Source organism: Gracilinanus agilis, chromosome 1 (genome assembly GCF_016433145.1).
Source record: "Gracilinanus agilis isolate LMUSP501 chromosome 1, AgileGrace, whole genome shotgun sequence".
Classification (NCBI taxonomy): Eukaryota; Metazoa; Chordata; class Mammalia; order Didelphimorphia; family Didelphidae; genus Gracilinanus; species Gracilinanus agilis.
This window is the reverse complement of record NC_058130.1, coordinates 229,436,223-229,458,102: the sequence shown is the minus strand read 5'-3', so window position 1 is coordinate 229,458,102 and position 21,880 is coordinate 229,436,223. Positions and strand designations below refer to the sequence as shown.

Below are 21,880 nucleotides of genomic sequence, written 5' to 3'. Positions count from 1 at the left end.
ACTATCAATAATATGGAAATAGGTCTTGATCAATGATACATGTAAAACCCAGTGGAAATGCGCGTCAGCTACAGGGAGAGGGGGGTTTGAGAGGGAGAGAAAGAACATGAATCATGTAACCATGGAAAAATTTTCTAAAAAAGAAAAGAAAAATGAGTTTCATGGAAAAAACATACATGATATACTTTTTTTTTAATGATATACTTTTTTTTTTTAAACCCTTAACTTCTGTGTATTGACTTATAGGTGGAAGAGTGGTAAGGGTAGGCAATGGGGGTTAAGTGACTTGCCCAGGGTCACACAGCTGGGAAGTGTCTGAGGCCAGATTTGAACCTAGGACCTCCCACCTCTAGGCATGGCTCTCAATCCACTGAGCTACCCAGCTGCCCCCTTTATGATATACTTTTAACTTTAAAATGCATTATTAATCTCCATTACTTTATTAAATCTAGACAATCAACAAAACAAAGTAAGCCTTGATTTGAAGTTTTTTCTGAGATGCAAATGCTCATACCTACCAGCTCTTAACTACCAGCCCTCAGAAGCTGGTTCAAGCTAGCTCTCCAACAGCCCTCTCAGTAAGCCACATATGTTTGAATATCTTATTCTAAAAGAATCACTGCTTTTTTTGCAGCATTCCCTTCTACCAACCTATCAAAGATCAACACTTCATTTTTAATTTCTACTCATAGCCACACAGCTGAAGGCACCAGTACATACCAGGCAACATACAGTATATATGTGGTTAGAATTCCCCCCCACTGTGACCTGATTTAATATGCCATTTCCAATAATGAACTGCACTTAAAAGTACTGACCACTTCAACACCACTGAATTTACACTGAATCAACCACATGTACTCATATTCAGTTTCTCTTATAACAATCAAATGCACAGCTATTAGTAGGCTAAGAAGGGTCATAAAGTAATCTTTGAGCAATGGCCAGTCTGTAAGGATGAGTCATATAATCTTATTTATAACAAGTATCTGAGGTCAGATTTGAACCCAGGTCCTCCTGACTCCAGGTCTGGCTCTCTATCCCCTGAGCCACTTAGCTACCCCAACAAACATTATTTTGAAAAGGAATTTAAATCATTTCCCCCAATTAAAAGGGATGAAAGAGAGGGAGGCAGTACTAAAAAGAAGTGCAATATTTTTTTTAAGCAGTAGAAACTACCCAAGTCTTTAAGGCACAAAAACTTGGTATTTGTCTTCTGGCACACCATTGGCACCTTCCTAGGCAATTTCACAGTCTCCTCCAAGACCCTCGTATCCCTACCTCGCCAGAGGTTCTCATGAATGACTCTGTATGGATTCATTTGTGGAGGAGAGAGGCTGCAGAGATGTGATTGTCCCTTAATTGGAAAGTGTTTATTCTTATTTGTAAAGCTTTCATGCTCAGCATGCAGTGAGTTTGTGTCTCAGAATTTCTCAGGGCTCACAAGTAATAGCTTCCTGGTTGCCCAACACCGAGCCAGAAACCCCTGTGAGGAATTGCCATTCTCACAGTATGATTAACCTATATTTTTCTATACTCTGACTGTTAAACAAGAAACCTAATATATGTGCCTCATGGGGCGAGGGGAGGGGGAAAGAACCAAAGTTCCTGAGATAGAGATATTTCAATTAAATTTTAATACAAGCATGCAAACCACTAATCTTTCATCAAGGTAGCAAGAATTAGAGCTCCCCTACACTGATACAGGGTAGCTGGATGGCACAGTGGAATGAGAGCTGGACCTAGAGTTAGGAAGATTCATCTTCCTGAGTCAACTTTAGCCTCAGACACTTACAAACTGTGTGACCCTGGGCAAGTCACTTAACCCTATGTCTCAGGTTTCTCATCTACAAAATGAGCTGGAGAAGGAAACAGCAAACTACTACAGTATCTTTGCCAAGAAAACCCCAAATGAGGTTAAGAAGAGTCAGACACAACTGAAAAGAACTGAACAATAACACTGATCTAAGATTTTTTTTCAGTTGCTCACTGGAAAATATATACTATCCTCCTCCTGTGAGGTTATATGGACGGAGGAGAGAGCAAATCAAAATCGGAGATCATCTAGGAGTCATCCAGTTTAGGTATAATGGAGAGTTCAAGAAACAGGTAGCACAGCACCAGAATGCGGAGGGCTTTGAAGATCAGGTTACGGAGTTTGCACTTATCTTATAGGCAACATGGAACGATTAAAAATTTTTGAGCGGAGTGTGGACATAGCTAAGTAGGTAACTTAAGAATATTATTCTATAAAGAAGAAAATGGAGAAAAGAGAAATCAGAACTGGGAAAACCAAGTAGGAAACCATTATAACTGTTCAGGTGAGAGAGGGTGTGAGCCAGAAAGTAGGATGATGGTTATATAAATGAAGGGAAAAGGGATCATTGCAAAAGTCATTGTAGGAAAATAATTGGCATACATAGCTGCTTCAAAAAATAGTAGGAAATTGCTACAAAGTGGGATTCAATGTCTAGAAGACCTAGACTCAATTCCAACCTCTGGCTGCATGATACTAAGCAAATCACTTACCCTCCCAACGACTACCTAAAATATAGATATTAAGGGCCTGGACCAGAAAGTTAATGGGTCTACCTCACCATAATTGTGAAGGAAAACAAAATGCAAGCAGATATTTAGAGAAAATCTTTTTTGTCGAATTCATTTTCATTCACAGTCACAGACAGTATCAACTTTTCTTTAAAAAACACACATACTTGGTTTCATCCTGCTGCAAAGCCAAGGCACTTCATCCATGAGACACCACATTTCAGTACCATTATGCCAAGAATGGGTTTCTCTCTTCTTTGATGTGCTGAGAGTGAGCCAATGGATAAAGCTACAGGAGGAGGTGGGTTTTGGAGAAAGACTCTCTCCTCCCTGCCCTGCCTAGTGCATATTAAATAATTATATAGCTCTGGTGAACAGATTTGAAGTTTCCACAGTAAACTGAAATGTATTCCTTTCTAATCCCCAATATATGTTAGACTGAGGAAAATTTTTTTCCAAAATAGAGAAGACTGGCAGCAAACATGTTCTTGGATACTCAGGTGGAGTTTTTCTGCCAAAAAAATAAAGTTGGAAAAGGGAGGCTTTCAATTTTATTCTCCAAATTGAATTCGGGCCATGAAATCTTTCCATCTTCAGTCAAGATTACTCAATTGTCTGACTCCATTGAGGGGTCTACAGACCTTACAAGGACCCCAGACCTCCTGACTCTAAGTCCAATGTTCATTATGCCATGCTGTCTCCCTATAGCAGCACTGACTTCACTTGAAAACCAATTCTTTTCACAAGATACCATCATGAAAATACTTTTTCCCCTTGTTGAACTTTCCTTGTCAGTCTTATTCCATATTACATTTCAAATAAGAAGCTCTTCTTTCTCTCTACATATTCCCCATGCCCAGTGTCCCTAATGATGCAGACACCTGTCACTAAAAATATTATTTTAATTTAAAAAAATTAAATATCCCAAACAATCACCAAACTTAAAAAGAACCAACAGTCTGGGGACTTTTTCAATTCATTCTATTTAATTCTATATAAGTATGGACTTTTCAGCATAAGGTTTTCTTTTTGTTTGTTTTTTGAAACTTTAAAAAATATTATTTTATTTTCTCCCAATTACATATAAAAACAATTTTAGCATTTGATATTTAAAATTTAGAGTTCCAAATCTTCTTGCTCTTTCCTCTTCCCCTATCTCTGAGATGGTAAGCAATTTGATACAGGTCATATATGTGCAATCATGGAAAATATATTTCTATACTGGTCATCAACATAAGGTTTTCCCAACATAGGTTTTAGAGGTGGAAAGGGTCTTATAAGTCAAATATAAGTTCCTTTCTTTAGAGCTGAGGAAGCTGAAATATAGAGAAGGCAAGTGACTTATTTGAGATCACATCTTTAATCAGGCAGAATTTGAATCCAAGATGTTTTTCTGTTTGGCTTTTAAAGCCCTTCATAACCTGACCCTTCCTACCTTTTCCAGGTTACTTACACCTTATTTGCCTACATGTACATTGTAATTTAGTGACCCTGGCCTCTTTGTTGTTCTTCACATGGAGATTCCATCTCCCAGCTCTGTACATTTTATGGGCTATCATCCATACCTAGAATTCTCTCCTTCCTCATCTCCACTGCCAGGCTTCCCTGCCTTCCTTCAAATCTCAACTAAAAATCTACCTTCTTCAAGATGCCTTTCCTAGGCCTCCATAATGCTAGCACTTTCCCATGACTAAATATTTCCAATTTGTCTTTTCTTTATCTTGCACATAGATTGTTTGCTTGTTGTCTTCCTCCATTAAATGATTAACTCCTCAAGAGCTGAGTTCATGTTTTTGTAGGCTTGTTTGCATGTTGTCTCTCCCCCCCCCCCAATTATTTAATTCCTCAAGAGCTAGACCCGTGTTCTTTTTTGTATGCCTGGCCCTTAGCACTCTGCCCAGCACAAACAAGTATTTAATGAATGCTTGTTATCTACCTTCCATATTTTCTCATCAAACTCCAACATGCTAACCTTGCTCATTGGTGATTGTAGCCAAGTGCCACCCATCACCCTGCTTTCAAAATCTTAAACTCTACCCATAAAATTCTTCTTCACATTAACTGTAGGAATCTAACTCATATCAAAAGGCAACAACACTGGCTACACCAGCCTTCTCACTGTTAAAATCTGTTTCTGCATAAATGTTGGTACTCTCCATTGAGCCATTTTTCGGTTATGTCAGATTCTTCATGACCCATTTGGGGTTTTCTTGGCAAAGACACTGGAGTAGTTTGCCATTTCTTTCTCCACCACATTTGACAGATAAGGAAACTGAGGAAAACAGGGTTAAGTCACTTGCCCAAGGTCACACAGTTTGTAAATGACTACAGTCACATCTGAACTTGGATCTTCCTGACCCACTGTACCAACTAATTGCCCTAATTTCTTCACTAATTTGTGCACTGGGTTTAATATTCATTGTCACCTTGCCTGGTTTTTCCACATTACCTGTTCCTGTCAGTATCGAGTCACAAAGCTCTGAATCCTATCACGTGTTGACAAATGCTTAAATATCTTTCTTTTTTTTTTTTATGGGGATAATGAACAAGAAGAGTGCAATAAACTGACCTTCATGGATTCAGAGTACAAAATGTACTCTCTGAGCACTGGCAAGAAGTCCTCCGTCATGTCGTCAGTCAGGTCCTCCAGAGCGGTACAACAGTTTCCAATACAAGCTGAGACGCCCTCCAGGGGCTCTTCCAGCTCCATCTCGAGGCCACCCCACGTGGAGTACACAGGCCCATATTCTCGGAGTTCTACCAGGTATTCTAGAAGAGAAAAAATGAAATCAGCAAGGTCTCCCTAAAAGGTAATTGCCAGTTATACCTAAGTAGGAATCCCAAGCCTGGACACAGTTGAACGTTTTTTAAAATCATGTTTACAGCAAATCCTACTTTTATTCACTAGATGTAAAATGGACTCTTCCTCAGACCTGTAAGAATTAGCTATAATTTTTTGTTTAGAAAGAAGAGTAATTGGTAGTAGAAAACGGTTTGCCCAGTTTATAAATTCTGGAGATCCTGGGTCAAAATTCATGTTTTCAGTGTCATAGTACCTTCTAATGACAAAGGTTCTTAACATGTGTTCTGTGGACTTGTTTTATCCTCTAACTATAGTTAGATATAAGTTCTCTAACTATAGTTAGATATAAGTCCTTTTTTTGCATTTAGAACACTATTCTGAGAAGGGTTCCACAGGCTTTGGCACATTGCTGAAAGAAGTTCAGGATACAAAACAAGTTATGTACCTTTGTTTTATGGGGGTCTACTTTAATGAATAATCAAAAGTAATAATACTAGCAGGTACGCAGTAAATTTCTTGAGAGACAGTACTATACTTTATAATGTTTTATAAAAGTTTATTACTTATTTGTTGTTGTTCAGTCATTTTCAAACATGTTTGACTCCATTTGAAGTTTTTTTAAAAATAATTTTCTTTATTTTATTTTAATAACAGATTTTCCTTTGGGCATAATAATTTAGAGTTTTCTTGACAAAAACACTTGAGTGCTTTGCCATTTCCTTTTCCAGCTCATTTTACAGATGAGGAAACTGAAGCAGTCAAGGTTAAGTGATTTGCCCCAATCACATAGCTAATAAGCATCTGAGGCCAGATTTGAACTCAGGGAAGATGAGTCTTCCAGATTCCATGCCCAGCATTTTATCTACTCTAACACCTAGCTGCTCTCATTACTCATACTAGATGCTTAATAAATGTTTGTGGAAATGAAATGAATAAATTTAATTTATTGAATACAACGTGTGTGTATATGAATATACAATACATTTATATGAATATAAATAAAATTACAGCAGGAACTTCTTCACTTAAGTACTCTCACAAATAGCCACTAACATAGTGAACTGATCCAACCATTCTGAGGAATAATATGGAACTATGCCCAAAGGGCAATAAAATTGTGCATACTCTTTGACCAAGCAATACCACTATTAGTTCTGTATCTCAAAGACATCTAAGAAAAAGGAGAAGAACCCTTAAGTACAAAAATATTTATAGAAGCTCTTTTTGTGATGGCAAAGAATTGGAAATTGAGGAGATGCCCATCAATTAGGAAATGGTTGAACAACTTGTGGTACATAATTCTGATAGAGTACTATCGTGCCATAAGAAATGATGAGCAGGATGATTTCAGAAAAACCTGAAAGACTTAGATGAACTGTTGCAAAGTGAAGGGAACAGAACCAGAACAATGCACACAGTGATCACAATATTATATGATCATCAGCCGTGAATGATTTAGTTATCAGCTGATGATCGATTATCTAAGACCAACTTCAAAATACCTGTGATGAAAAATGCTATCCATTTCTAGAAAATAACTGATGGAATAAAAAAGAAGATCAAAGCATAAGTGTTTGTTGTGATTGGACATGTAAACTAAGATGAAAGCACAGGAAGTGACACAAAAGAAGCACTTTTAAAAGGGAGTGACAACTTCCTATAAGGCAGTTCTTGTTCGGTTTCTGGAGCTGGAGCTCAAGAGGGAGTTCTGCTCTTCTCTTTGGCCTGGAACTAGACCTGGAGGAGCTCTGGCTGGGACCTTGGACTTGGTGAGACTGTTCTTAAATCTCTCCCTTAGAACTAAACATGGTGAGTGAAAAAGGCTGACTCTCTTAGTTTCCCTGGAGGTCCTAACCTCTGGAGGGGCCCTTGATTGGGAAGAAGCCCTCATGGCTAAACCCTTTTAAGCTCTCTGGCTGGGACTTCTGGAGCCCTACCAGAGTAAAGCCAGGGATTGAGCAAATAGTCTAGCTCGTTAAGCTAGATCTCTCACTCTACCCTTTTCTCATCTCTCTACTTTCACTCTCTCCTATATTTAATAAATAAATTACAAAAAATCATTTTAGAATTGATATTTATTCAATTCTTGGAGACCACTCATTTAAATATTTAGTCCAACCAAAACCCCCTTTTTTTTCCCTTTTGCAAATCTATATCAAATTGGTTGCCTTCTCAAGGAAGGGAGAGGAGATAGAGGAAGGGAGAGAATTTGAAATTCAAAATTTTAAAAAATGAATATTAAAAAATACTTTTGGTGTAATTGAGAAAAAACAAAGGGGGAAGAAAAAAGAAATAGCCACTCACCTAAAGTTTATCTAGGACTTATTCAGAACAGGCAAGAAAATAATTTTCTTTTCTCTTTTAATCACAAGAAAAAAAATCCTTTTATCACAGAATGTTAGCACTGTTGGAGACCTTGGAGAGAATTTTGTCCATCCACCTCATTTATACAGATGAAAAAATCTGAGAAGTAAAATGAATTCCCCCAAGGTCACAGAATCAAGATAGAAAAATATTTTTTGATCCAAAGTCTAGCTTTCTTTCCAGTCATTGAATAGAATGTTTGCCACTTACAATAAAAAACAACATGATTGCTTCCTGCCCATTCTATCAGATGCTGAATTGGTGGGTTGGATCTTCCCATTTCAAAGAACTACACAAGTTTGCACAATTGACTGCCAAAGTCCAACACCAAAGTCACACTACGGTTAGATTATTCATTTCATGTCAATGTGAAGTGGAGAAATTGCCAGCAAGCCCATTCCAAAAGCCAGAACTGCTTAATTAAAATATATATATTCCCATTTTCTGCTGTGGGAAAAGTTCAAGTTATCAGAATAAGCAAGTACATTATGCTCCTTTAGGATCTGGCTTCAGCAATTAAGTCTTAGACTCCTCTCTCCTTTTTTTAATGATCAGCAAATTTTCTATGTGGGCTTGCCTTGAGCAAAAGAACACATTTGCATTGCTTAATCTTGCTTAATTTTAGCAAGACCAGTTTATACACGAGCTACACATGCAAATATAGTACCTGAGATTCTGACCTGGAGAGAGCACAGCTTACCTACTTCTTCCTTGATGATCCTCTGAGCTATTCGGTCAATGGTTCCGAGTTTTAGGGCAAATGTATCTAAGTATTCACCCATAGCTGCAAATTCTAGGGGTCGACTTCTCAGCTTATAGCCTCCAGTGACATATTTGACCGACTCCCCAACCTTGGAGAGTAACGCCATTCCTTGTTTTTTGTAGGCATTAAGATCCTGACAAGAGAAAACACCAGGGCAATTTAATTACTTGGGGAAAGGGAGGAAGTCATTCAGACTCAGAAAACCAAGTAGGTATTTTAAAGCCGAGCTGGAGACACTTACCATGCAAGTAAAACACTTCCTCTGTTAAATTTGTGTCATAACTGCTAATAATTATACTCCCTTAAGAATTAGGGATGCTTAGTTTTGAAGAAAAGGAGACTTGTCAAGGAAATGATGGCTACCAAGTTTCTGAAGATCTGATATATACATCAATTACATACATCAATTAACCAAAAATCATTTCTTAAACATCTACTACATGCCAGGCAGTCCAAAAATTCACACGTGCAAACACACAGATGTACACACACAGAGTTTCAGAGGGAGGGCACTAGCACTTGGGGGAGAAAAAGAGAGGCTTAAATGATACTGGGTTAAGCTGTGTCTTAAAGAAAAAAATGCACTATGAGGAACGGGTAAGAAGAGAGTGGGTTCGGGGCAAGGAGAGCAGCCGGCACAAAGGCACAGAGACAATTACATGTGAAGAACAGAAAAAAGGGACAGGTTAGCCAAGTCAAAAGTATGGGAAGGAGAGCAATAGACAGTGACGATGGAAAGACAGATTGGATGGAAAGTGATAAACCAAAGGCAGACCTGGGACCAAAGGCTGGAAGTTAAAGGGAGCTATATTTCATCTCCACACAAGCAATAACTTCTTACTTATTAGGGCTACCTAATAATGAGGTATCACTAGAGTTCAATCAAAAACTTTGTTGGGATGTTTGCTGAAAGGAATCATCATTTAGGCAGGGGTCAAAGTAGATAAGGTACATTCCTAATCATAGATTATGTGAAACATGTATGGTGGAGATCATATTGCTTGCCTTCTCAATGAGTGGAGGAGGGAGAGAATTTGGAACTTGAAATATTTAAAATGAATGTTAAAAAATTAGCAAACAATAAAAAAATGGCATCTTCTTAAAAAAATGATGTAAAGGAAGTTTAGGACTATTCCCTATCATAGCTGGGATGTTCCAAAAAAAGAAAAATACCACTAAAAAAAAATGACCGAAACTGAGAGAATGCATCCATTTCCCAGAAATGGACAGAAGGGCTATAATTCCACTGAAATCATGGAAAGTTTCTAAATCACTTTAGCCTCACATAAATGTGTAAAATAATTTTATTGTTAATCATTAAATTACTTATAAGTAAAAAAAAGGTAATAGTGTATTCTTGAGGAATAACAGCTTTAAAAAAAGATCAATAAATTTCCCTTTTCATCCTTGTGAAAGTAAGTTAGATAAGCAAATAGATTTGGTAAAGGTATCTACAAGGCTTAATGCCAACAAAAAGGTTCATACTAAGTTGTACAGCTATCCAGTTTTTGTTTCTAATCAAAGTAGAAAACATCCTCTCTGAAACTACTAAAATCAATAGATATTGTGAGAGGCAAATAGTTCTGTCTCTGGCCTTGGTTCAGGAAAAATTAGGAAGGAAATCCCCTTGACAACTGGAAAACTATCAACATGGAATCATTAGCTTTTTAGCCTTATTTGGGGAGCTTAATATGTATGAAGTCTATCCAAAAAAAACCCAAAAAACAGACTGGTCTAAAGGAAAACTGGCAATATTTGACATATGCTGGAAATCCTGGGCACAAGTTCCATGATTTCTGCAGGCCCAAAAGAATGAGGCTGTTCAACAAAGCTGTGTAATAAAAGATGGTTCTCTGCTACCCAATGCTTCAGGCCAGTTCTGAAACTGGAAGGAAAGCGAAAACCATTAGATTACATTTTTGAGTTCTAAAAATCTAAGGTTGGAGGTGATGTTGTAAAACATCACCACAAATTTTTCTGGTGAATGTCCAGGAAACATTGGAGTCCCAAAAGGTTAGTATACACATCTGTATCCAAGTAGCTTTGTGCTTTTCCTGAAACAATGCCCTATATCATGTGGGAGGCAAGAGTGTGCTAGCCCTAGTCTTAGAATTTATATTAATTATCATTTTCAAGGCAGAAGAGCTATAAAGGCTAGGCAAATGGGGTTAAATAACATGCCCAGGGTCACACTGCTAAAAGTATCTGAAACCACATTTGAACCCAGGACCTCCTTTCTCCAGGCCTGGCTCTCTTGGCCACTTAGCCAACTAGCTGTGCAGTCTAATCATTTAAAATCCCTGCTGTTGGGAAGTGTGGACCTCTCCATGTTCTCCTCCTTACACAATGAGGTTTTTTTGTGGATCTGCAATTTATAAGCTCCTCTAAGGGAACGTTAAAGGTCAAAGTTAAAATATAAATATCTGATGGATCACTTAGGATGACAGTCAGAGAAAATAAGGCAGTTGATCTTTTACTGAGTATCTTAGCATCAATTTAAGAGAACAGGAGGAAAAACAAACAAATACTCTGACCTTACCTTCGCTGTGAGGAAAACATTAAAGTGTTCATTGAAGGAGAGTACTGGGTGATCTGCAATTCTTTTTAAGAATTTATCCAAAGCTTTTCTTCTAGTTTCAACAAACTCTTCAGAAAAACGATCCACAACTCCTTTTACCACAAATTTCTCTGGAAGAGGCTATGAAGACAAAGGAAAAATGTTCAGATTAATTGGGAGAATTAGGGAGAAAAGGTCTAGCAACACACTTTCCATTACTCATCTGGACAAGAAAATTAGCCCTAATAGAACTGACTTTTTAACCACTATCTATATATATATATCAGTGGTTCCCAAACTTTTTTGGCCTACCACCCCCTTTCCAGAAAAAATATTACTTAGCACCCCCTGTCACATACTATCACTGCTCCCTTACAGTTATTCACCGCCCCCAAATGCACCTGTGGCCATCACTGCCCCCCTGGATCGCTGCAGCACCCACCAGGGGGCAGTGGCGCCCACTTTGGGAACCACTGGTCTATATTAAGGAGTCATGAGAATCAAAGTATAGTTCCAGTATCACATTTACACTTTGCATATATAGTGGGCATTCAAAAAAACTTGATGAAAGGAAAGCATCATCATTACATGTTTCCAACACAAAGCATGAAAGTGAGGGTGGTATCCTAAAGAGGGAAGTCATAGATTTGGAGATGGAAGAGGTATGTAAAGCTATTAAGTTCCACCTTCTCTTTCACAGATGAGGAAACTGAGGTTCAGAGAGTTTCAGTGACTTGCCCAGATTCACACAATTAGTAACCGTCTGAAGTAGAATTCAAATCCAGGTCTTCTTGACTCTACCCACTACTCTATACTACTATCCTGTTGCGGGGTTTTGGGGGGGGGAAGGTTAGATTCAGCTGTGGTTTGGAAATCCAAGAGAATGGCTTCAAGACCATTTAGAGTATTGTAGACTCAGATGGGTGCAAGGAACAGGAAAGATTTTTTTTTAAGTGTCAATTACAAGGTTCTTACAATGTGCATAGTTTTCCAAGTTATCTTTTTTAGGGTTCATGAATCTTTGGGATTCCTTGGCCAGCCAATCTCCTTAGTCCTTTTACTCAGATGCAAATGATCACTCCAAACATTGTTTTGTGTCGCTCTGGGAATTCTATTTCATGGTACTTAATAAAGTCACTTGGTCTAGTTTTTGCCATTTAACTTTGGAAAAGATATTTAATTTAAAGTTCTCATCTCATTTTCTGGTTATCAACACGATAGGTGAGAATGTCTGATGCCCAAGATGGGGTGAGAATTTTCTTCCTTCAAGGCTGCCTTCTTTAATAAAGTTTTAAAATGTATATAGTAGAATCTTCCACAAAAAAATACAAATGCTTGGGTTGTAAGTTATAATACATAAACTATATAAGCAGGAATTTATATAAAAATTATAGGAGGAGGGAGAACAGATTTTGTTCTTTCTTACAGCATTTTAAAAAATTTAATTGATGTTTTTTATATCACCTTCAAATGTAAATATATGCCTCCTCCACACTGACCCAATAAGCTATCCCTTTTAATAAAGAATAAGGAAGAAAAAATGCAATTCAGCAAAACTAGACAATACAACTACTGAGTCTGAGGGTATCTAATACCATTTTTTCCCCTAAAGGAATTCCTGGTATTCCTTTGTCAGGCACATTTCCAGCGGTTTTATGAAAAAATCCTTTATATAAACCCCAATTTTGGATTACTTCCATCATTCTCATCCTTTGTTCCTACTCATGGGCTGTTCAACAGAGCTAGAAGAAGTCACAAAACCATGCTCACTGGGACCAATACAAATTTATGTTACTTTATCTCAGCAGAACCCTCAAGGCCATCCTTCTGCTCTTCAGTGCTTTAACCCTCTCACCAAAGCAGTTCCAAATCTTCTCATAGCAAACTGCCCATAGTACCCCTCCCCCTCCCTCTAATCATGCTTCCTTTACCAAAATAATAAAAATAATTGAGGCCATCTGAAATAAACTCCCTCTTCTTCCCTCTTTCTCATCTCTTACATCCCCTTGACATCACCCCCCACTAACTCTTCCTTCACTCTAGTCTATCAAAGAGGTGACCCTTCCTTCATGTATCTTTGATCTTATCCTCTCCGTTATTGTCCTACAGCTTTCCCCTTCTATTACTCTGTACTTCTCCCATTCTTGCTGATACTGAATCTATCTCTATTACTAGTTCTTGCCCTGCTGCCTAGACACATCCCATTAAGAAAAAAAACCAACTCCCTAGTTTCTGCCTGTATCTACCAGCTTTAATATGTCACCTCTGCTTTTCTTCTCAGCTAAACTTTGAAAAAAAAATCTTTACTCAGTCCTTCTCCTACTTCCCCTGTCACTTTTGTAGACCTTTTGTAATCTGGCTTCCATACTCATCATTAAATTCAAATTGTTCTTTCCTAAATTACCAATGATATTTTATTTGGCAGACTTAATGGCCTTAACTCAAAACTAAAGTTTGCTGACTTTGCTGTATCATCTGAAACCTCCTCCTGGACTTCTTTTCTTTGGTTGGTTGAGGTAATACTCTCTTTAGCTCTCCAACCAGCCTCGTCTCTTCTTCTAGGTCTCTTTTGCTGGATCTTCATCCATTTTATATCTACTAATTGTGGGTTGTACCTTAAGGTTCTGTCTTGAGTCCTCTTCTCTTCTCTATTCTTATTTAGTGAACTCATCAATTCCCAGATTGAATTAGCATCTGTTTTCAAATGGCAACAGGGTCTAGTGAATACAGTGCTAGACTTGGGAGTCAGAAAAACCTGGGTTCAAATATGGCACCTGACATCTACTAGCTATATGATCCTTGGTAATTCACTTGACCTTTGAGCTTTAATTTCCTCATCCAGGTCTCTAACATCCCTTTTATTCTTCATTCTATGGTTCCATGACTCCCAGATCTATATATCCAATACTAGTCCCCCTCCTGATCTCTGATATTATATTTCCAGTTACCTCTTAGGTATTTCAAACTACAGGTCCCACAGGTGTCTCAAACTCATCATGTCTAAAACAGAACTCCTTCTTTCTGTAGCTAAATTCCTATCTTTGCTGAACTTCATTTCCAAGCCTAAGTCTCTGCTGGACTTCCCTATTCCTCCTAAGGGGACCACAATCATTCCAGTCACCCTTTATATTTGGTCGCATATACAGAAGTCCTTTGTGTCTCTTCACCACTCACATGACTCCCCTTATTTTCATCCTCACAGCTACCACCTAATTCATTACCTTTGAGCCATTACAAGGGATCCTAATCAGTTCTTCCTATCTCTGCTCTAATATACCCTTCGAGTAGCTGCCCAAATGATTTTTTTTTAAGTTTGTCTGTCCGTGCCGTCCTTTAAATATACTTCTGTGGCTCACTGTTTCCTCTAAGATTTAAATAGAAACCTTACTATTTGGCATTACTTTTCCACCCTCCTATGCATTAGTCTTCATTTCCCATCTGGCTGTTCTTGTGGATATTATAATCTCCAGAAACTCATCATTCTGCAAAATGAAATCAAATCTAAAATTCATCCTTCCTCAGCACCCTGTAGCCCTGAGACTCCTCCCTCCCTCTGGCTGGAGAAGGAGGATATTAGAAAATCAGTATTGTTTTATTAGGTTAGAGCAGTGATGAGCAAACTACGACCCGTAGGCCAGATGCAGCCCCCTGAAATGTTCAATCCAGCCCACGACATTATTCCTAATCTGACAAATACAATGAGTAGGATACAATACAATGAAACTTCAAAAGAGTTGCCTTAGAAACAGACTGACAAATGAGCATTTCCTCTTTAAAAAGTTTGCCCTTCACTGGATTAGAGATAAGTAGTGAAGAAGCTGGCTTGAAGAAGAATTGGAGTTTGAAGCAGAAATGAGAGAGTATGTCAATTTCAACTGTTTTTCTGACAGTTACTCTCTCTGGGTGAGGCAGTTGGGAGTTGGTCACTGACAGTTGGCAGACACACACACAGAGACTCTCACAGGGCTGAAGAAGGTAACATCTTTGCCTCTCTTTCACTGTCTGAGGGAAAGACCTGAAGGAGCTTAGTGTTTTCTTTTCCAACTTGGGAAACACTATTGATTATCTATTGCTGTTTATAGACTGATTTAACTCTAAGAAGACCAAAGAAAATCCTGGTCTTTGGTTTGGACTCTGAATTTGTTAAGGCTCAGAGTCCTAACTTGATTCTCGTTGAAACTCAACAAGCTAGCCTTTATAACTTAAAGGCAAAGTTAAGAATTATAAAGATAATAATGGTAGTTTTATTTAGACTAGTATAAATTTTGGTTAGTCAGATCAGGAATGATTAGTGTAGCCTGTGAAACACAGGAGAAGCGGTTCCTTGCAGAACCAGGGAGTTTTCATTGGGTGGAGTTAGAATCCCTTAGAATTAGAAATCCTTTTTAATCCTTATATATTTTCAACAAATAGTTTATTTTTCTATAACAAGAGTCTCTTTAGCATTCCTTGTGCCTGGCCCTGAAGGGAAGTTCATCTATGAGCTTCACTTCACTTTATCACTGAAGATATTTTTGATTACATCTATCAAAAGTAGCAGAAACAATTTTGAATCTGCATTTCCACAGTTTTTGTCCTTTAATTTGTAGCTCACTCCCTATTATTTTAACAATGGGAACAGGATGAACATCTGGGAGCTCCTCTCAAGGTATTCTCATAATTTCCCACCTGGTTTCTCTCCTGGTCTTCATCTCCAGGAACTCATCATTCTACAAAATGAAATAAATTCTGTATAAATTCTGATCATTTCTTACCCTGGTTGCAGGACTTCACCATGATCATGCATTAGATACCCTCCTCATTCTCCCCTGCCTCCAACTTTCAGCTTTTTAAATGTTTTTCCCCTTCATTAGATTGTGAGCTACTTAGCTTATGCCTTTCATTGCACATGGGAGACACTTAACAAATGGTACCTGACCCTGACTGTGACAGTTCTCCTCACACTCCAGTCATACAGAATTAGTGATCAATCCACACACAGAAAACTCCATATTCTGTCCCCATGCTTTCTGTATCAGTTAGCCTTCATGCTAGCATGCTCTCACTTCCTTATCTCCACTTCTTAGAATCCCTGGCTTCCTTCAAGACTCAATGAAAATGCCATCTTCTAGAGTAAGCTTTTCTTAGCCTTCCTCAGTTGCTTGTGTCTTCAAGTCTTCCAAGAGGTAGCTATATGGTCCAGTGGATAGATTGCTAGACTTTGAGTAAGGACAACTTGAGCTCAGTTGTATGACCTAGCTTCCAACTACCTCAGTTTCCTCATCTGTGAAAATAGGGATAAGAGCATTTTCCTCCCAAGGCTGAGGCAAAGATAAAATGAGATATTTGTCAAGTGCTTTGCAAATTTTAAAGCACTATATAAATGCTAGCTGCTGCTACTACCACTACTACCACTGCTATTATTACTGCTGCACAGCAAAGTAGCACACTAGAGAGAGTGCCAGACCTAGAGCCAAGATGACCTGGGTTCAAATCCTCAACTGTGTGACTGTAGGCAAGTCATTTAACCCAAATTTCTTAGTCCTTGCCACTCTTCTGTCTTAGAATTGATAGAATAAGGTTTTTTTTTAAAACTACTATCTTATAATCTATTATCTATTAACTTGTACCTATCTATTTTTTTATATACCATCTCCCTCATTAGAATGTAAGTTCTTTGAGGGCAGAGACTACTTTTACTTTTTCTGTGTCCCTAGTATTTATCATCTTGTTGGCTGGTTTCCACGAGAACTTAATGCTTTCCTGAGTGATACATGGTTTAAGATACTTTACTGCTTTTAAATTCCTCTGAATTGAACCCTACCTTTTGAAGGCAATTTCATATTTATTCCTCAATTAATCCTAATGCACAGAATCCTTGAATCAGAATAGCAGGGCCATCAGGAGAATCTCAACTACACACAAAAATTCTTCAGTTCTACCTCCTCCCCCTCTACTATTCAGGCTTTCTGACAGTTTTCATGTTTGCAGAATGTGATTCTCTGCAGTTTGATTTTTAAGCTATCTGGGTATACTGTTCTATGAATAATTCAGTCACTCAAGTATGAAGACAAGCAGAATACAAATGTCTAATTTGTTTATTTCACTTCTGTAAACTATCATGGTCCCTCAATCCCTTTACTGAAAAAAAAAAAATTCTAATGGTACTTGGAGAAAATGGGTTTTAGCATGAGCAGTGCAAAGATTGAGATACGTGCATCAAAGATATGAATCCAGATTCCAGTGCTTACTTCTTTTTTTAATTATTTGTTGTTGTAAACTTAGGAGAAGGGAACTTAATCTGTAGTTTCACCAACACAGGGAACTCTAAACTAAGGAAACTCCTATCTACACAGGACAGTACTTCCTTGTGTAACTCAGAGTCTTAAAGAGATGCCTGGAGCACTGGGGGGTAAAACAATTTGTCCAAGATCACACAACTTAAACTCAGATCTTCCCAACCCTATTATGAATTTAAACATGAACATAGATGAGCTTTCTAGTACACATAGAATAAAAAATATATATGAAACAAAATGATTGTATATTTTTAAAAGTGTATATTAATTTAACACCATAGCAATAAAAATGCCCTGCCTGTTTGTATCCCCTTCTAAACTTTTCTCCATTCTTCTAGTTTTCTATTGTTTCATTTATATTATTTTCTTCACTGTCTACTATTTTTTTTAGTATCACGACCACTCCGATACACCCTGCTCTCCACCACTACTCTCTTCCTTTACAAGTACAGCAAATAAAAACGATTTACATATTTGTTTTACCTAAAAACATGCGCTTTATCCAATACCTTTAAACAATAACCACTCTACCAAAAAAAAAAAAAAAAAAAAAAGGAAAGCTTCATCATCAGCCTTCTGAAGTTTTAAATACTTATTGCACTGCTCAGTGAGGTCTTTCAACATTGTTTAGATTATTACTATTTTTCTGTTTCTGCTAGCTGAATGCTGAATTACTGCCTGCTTACCTCTATTTTGAAGTTTCCCTTAATTTGTTTCCTTTGTCATTTTTTAAAGAGCAATAATATTAAATTCGTAATTTGTTCCACTATTCCTAAATGGCAACCCAATTCTGTTTGAGCTCTTTGTTATAACAAAATTTACTGCAAATATTTCTGTGCATAAGGGTCTTTTCTTCTCTATCTTTGACCTCTATTGGGTATATGCCTAGTAGTGTTATTGATGGATCAAAGAATAAACACAGATGAATGACAGACTAGAATTCAAATTGCTTTCAAAGAATGGTTGGATCAATTTACCACTTCACCAACAATGAGTCCCCCTATCCTTTCACAGTTACTTTAACAATTATCATGTTCCTTTTCTGTCGTTTTTGCTAATCTAATGAGGCCTATCTTAGAGACTCAAAAAACATTTCCACCATTATTATTACTGTGTATTATTACTCTCTATCTTATTTCCCATTTAGGCTTTCTCTCTCCTTTCAACCTGTCCATCCTCAAAAGTGTTTTGCCTCTGACAAATTGCCTCCCCTAATTTTCCCAGTAATTTTCCAGCACTGTAAGATAGATTTCTATAACCAATTGACTGAATGTTCATCCCTCTTTGAACCAATTCCAATGAGAGTAAGATTCAAGTGTTCCCTTCTCCACCTCCTTCATCTTCCCTTTCATTATATAGGCGTGATGGTTACTGCTTTTTACTATAGTTTGAAATTCGTTTTCTATGCTTCGTTTCTATTCTTTCTCTCCATGATTTTCCATGAGATTCTGTATCTTTTGTCCCTCCAAAAGAAATTTTTTGAAGACTAGTTCTAATAAAATAAACTTTTGTAAATCTGACTATTATGGTACAAAATCTGTAGTATTGCAGTTTTTATCATATTGGTATATTCTAACCACAAGACATTGATCTCTCTCCAGTTATTCATGCAAAGTGCAATTTGTAGTTGTAATCATATAATTCCTATGCGTGACTTGGTAGGTGTATAATCCCAGATAGTTTATGTAGTCAGTAGCTATTTTGAATGGACTTCCTTTTTTCATTTTTCCTATTCATTTTTCTTATACAGAAAGGTTGGTTATTGTGTTTATTTTTATATCTTCACACTTTAAAAATTTTTTAAATTTTTGATTGTTTGTTTTAAGTTCCCCATCTCACATGAAGGCATCATTTGACAAAAATATCTATGTATATATAAAACTATGTTTTGCTTATCAGTTCTTTCTCTAGACATGGACATATACAAACTATTCTTGAAACAATATTTCTCTGGTATATAATGTTCTTTTGGTTCTGCTGGTTTTTTTTGTTTTGTTTTTTAAATCCTTACCTTCCTTCTTAGAATCAATACTGTGTTTTGGTTCTAAGGCAGACAAGCAGTAAGAGCTAAGCAATGGGGATTAAGAGCCTTGCCCAGAGTCACACAGCTAGGAAGTCTGAGGCCAGATCTGAACCTAGGACCTTCCATCTCTAGGACTGGTTCTCAACCCACTGAGCCACTCAGTTGCCCCTGATTCTGCTCTTCTTGCTCTCTATAATTTCATGTAGGTCTTTCATTGTGTTTTTTTAAATAACCTGGTCATAAGTAGTATTCCATCACAATCATGTGTGTATCACAAATTGTTTAGCCATTCCCCAATTATGGGCAGTCCCTCAATTTCCAGTTCTTTCACACCAGAAAGAAAAGATGCTACAAATATTCTAGAATATAAATGTTCTTTTCCTTTTTCCCTGATCACCTTAGGAAAATGGTATAAATAATAGTGGTATTTCTGGGTCAAAGTGTATACACAATTTTATAATTCTTTGGGCATAATGATTAGGTCAGTTCACAGTTCTATTGGCAAGGTATTAGTGTCTCCATTTTTCCATATCCCTTCCAACATTTGTCACTTTGCCTTTCCATTTGTTTCATTTAATTTTTATTTGAATTTCTAGGGTTCTTTAAGCAAACCTTTGTATCCTCTACTAAAAGTGGTCATTATTGTTTCTGCTTTTTCTATACTTCTTCAATATTTTTATCTTGTCTTTTACAATAGCTAACATTTTTAGAACTGCTGTAAATAACAGTAATGAAAATGGACATCCTTGCTTTATATCTGATCCTAATGGAAGAGCCATTAGCATTTCTCCACTACAGAATATGACAGCTGTGGGTTTTAGATACTTTACAATATTAAAGAAAGGCACATGTATTCATATTTTTAAAATTTTAGCAAAAAGGGGCATTTCCTACTAATTATTAATAGCATGATCCTGAGACACTTATACTGTCTCAGTGAGGTATGGTTGCCTCACTTATAAAATGGAGATAAACTTTCATAGGTTGACCTGGAAACATTATGATCATGTTTCTGGTGAAAAACAAATTCCAAATAACCAACTTACAACTCAATTTTTGGAACACAACTGATAAGTAATGTATATTCCATTCCAAACCCATATCTGCATAATTTTTCATAGTTCCTTTTTATAAATTTAAGTTATTTTCTTTTTTTAACTTTTCTCTTTTTAAAATTTAAAATTCAAATTATCTCCTTCCCTCTTATCCTCTCTAACATCCACTGAGAAATCAAACTATATGATAGAAATTATGCATGTGAAATTATGCAAAACATATTCCCATATTAATCATATTTTTAAAGAGAAATAAAGTGAGAAAATTATACTAATTTACACTCAGTTAATCAATTTTCTGTTTTTTTTGTTGGAATTGTCTTGAGTCGTACTGACATGAGAAACAAAAATTTCACAGCTGATTGTGATTACAATATTGTTGCAACTATGTACAATGATTTCCCTGGTTGACATCAATTTGCATCAATTCATATATTTCTTGCTATATTTTTCTGAAACTACCCACCTTATCATTTTTTTCAAACATTTATTAATATTCATTTTTAACATGGTTACATGATTCATGCTCCTCCTTTCCACTTCGCCCCCCGCATCCCCCCCACCCATGGCCGATGCACATTTCTACTAGTTTTATCATGTGTCCTTGATCAAGACCTATTTCCAAATTGTTGGTAGTTGCATTGGTGTGGTAGTTTCGAGTCCACACCCTCAATCATGTCCACCCCGACCCATGCGTTCAAGCAGTTGCTTTTCTTATATGTTTCCTCTCCTGCAGTCCTTCCTCTGAATGTGGGTAGCGTTCTTTACCATAAGTCCCTCAGAATTGTCCTGGGTCATTGCATTGCTGCTGGTACAGAGGTCCATTACATTCAATTTTACCACAGAATATCAGTCTCTGTGTACAATGTTCTTCTGGCTCTGCTCCTTTCACTCTGCATCTGTTCCCAGAGGTCTCTCCAGTTCGCCTGGAACTCCTCCAGTTTATTATTCCTTTTAGCACAATAGTATTCCATCGCCCGCATATACCACAGTTTGTTCAGCCATTCCCCAATTGAAGGACATACCCTCCTTTTCCAATTTGTTGCCACCACAAAAAACGCAGCTATAAATATTTTCGTACAAGTCTGTTTATCTATGATCTCTTTGGGGTACAAACTCAACAATGGTATGGCTGGATCAAAGGGCAGGCATTCTTTTATAGCCCTTTGAGCATGATTCCAAATTGCCAGCCAGAATGGCTGGATCAGTTCACAGCTCCACCAGCAATGCATTAATGTCCCAATTTTGCCACATCCCCTCCAGCATTCATTACTCTCCCCTTCTTTCATTTTAGCCAATCTGCTAGGTGTGAGGTGGTACCTCAGAGTTGTTTTGATTTGCATTTCTCTAATTATTAGAGATTTGGAACACTTTCTCATGTGTTTATTGATACTTTTGATTTCTTTATCTGAAAATTGCCTATTCATGTCTCTTGCCCATTTATCAATTGGGGAATGGCTTGATTTTTTATACAATTGCTTTAACTCCTT

General features: G+C 37.2%; 1 protein-coding gene across 2 annotated transcripts in view; it reads right to left on the bottom strand.

Annotated features, from left to right (window-relative positions):
• Positions 1 to 21,880, bottom strand: part of SNX30 (sorting nexin family member 30) — a 201,893-nt gene that overhangs the window by 41,989 nt on the left and 138,024 nt on the right. For both annotated transcript variants that reach the window (XM_044660509.1, XM_044660517.1), the window contains 3 exons: positions 11,017 to 11,175; positions 8,415 to 8,610; positions 5,117 to 5,316 (listed from right to left, as the gene is read on the bottom strand). In XM_044660509.1, coding sequence (XP_044516444.1) covers positions 5,117 to 5,316; positions 8,415 to 8,610; positions 11,017 to 11,175 — 555 coding nt within the window. The remainder of the gene's footprint in view (positions 1 to 5,116; positions 5,317 to 8,414; positions 8,611 to 11,016; positions 11,176 to 21,880) is intronic.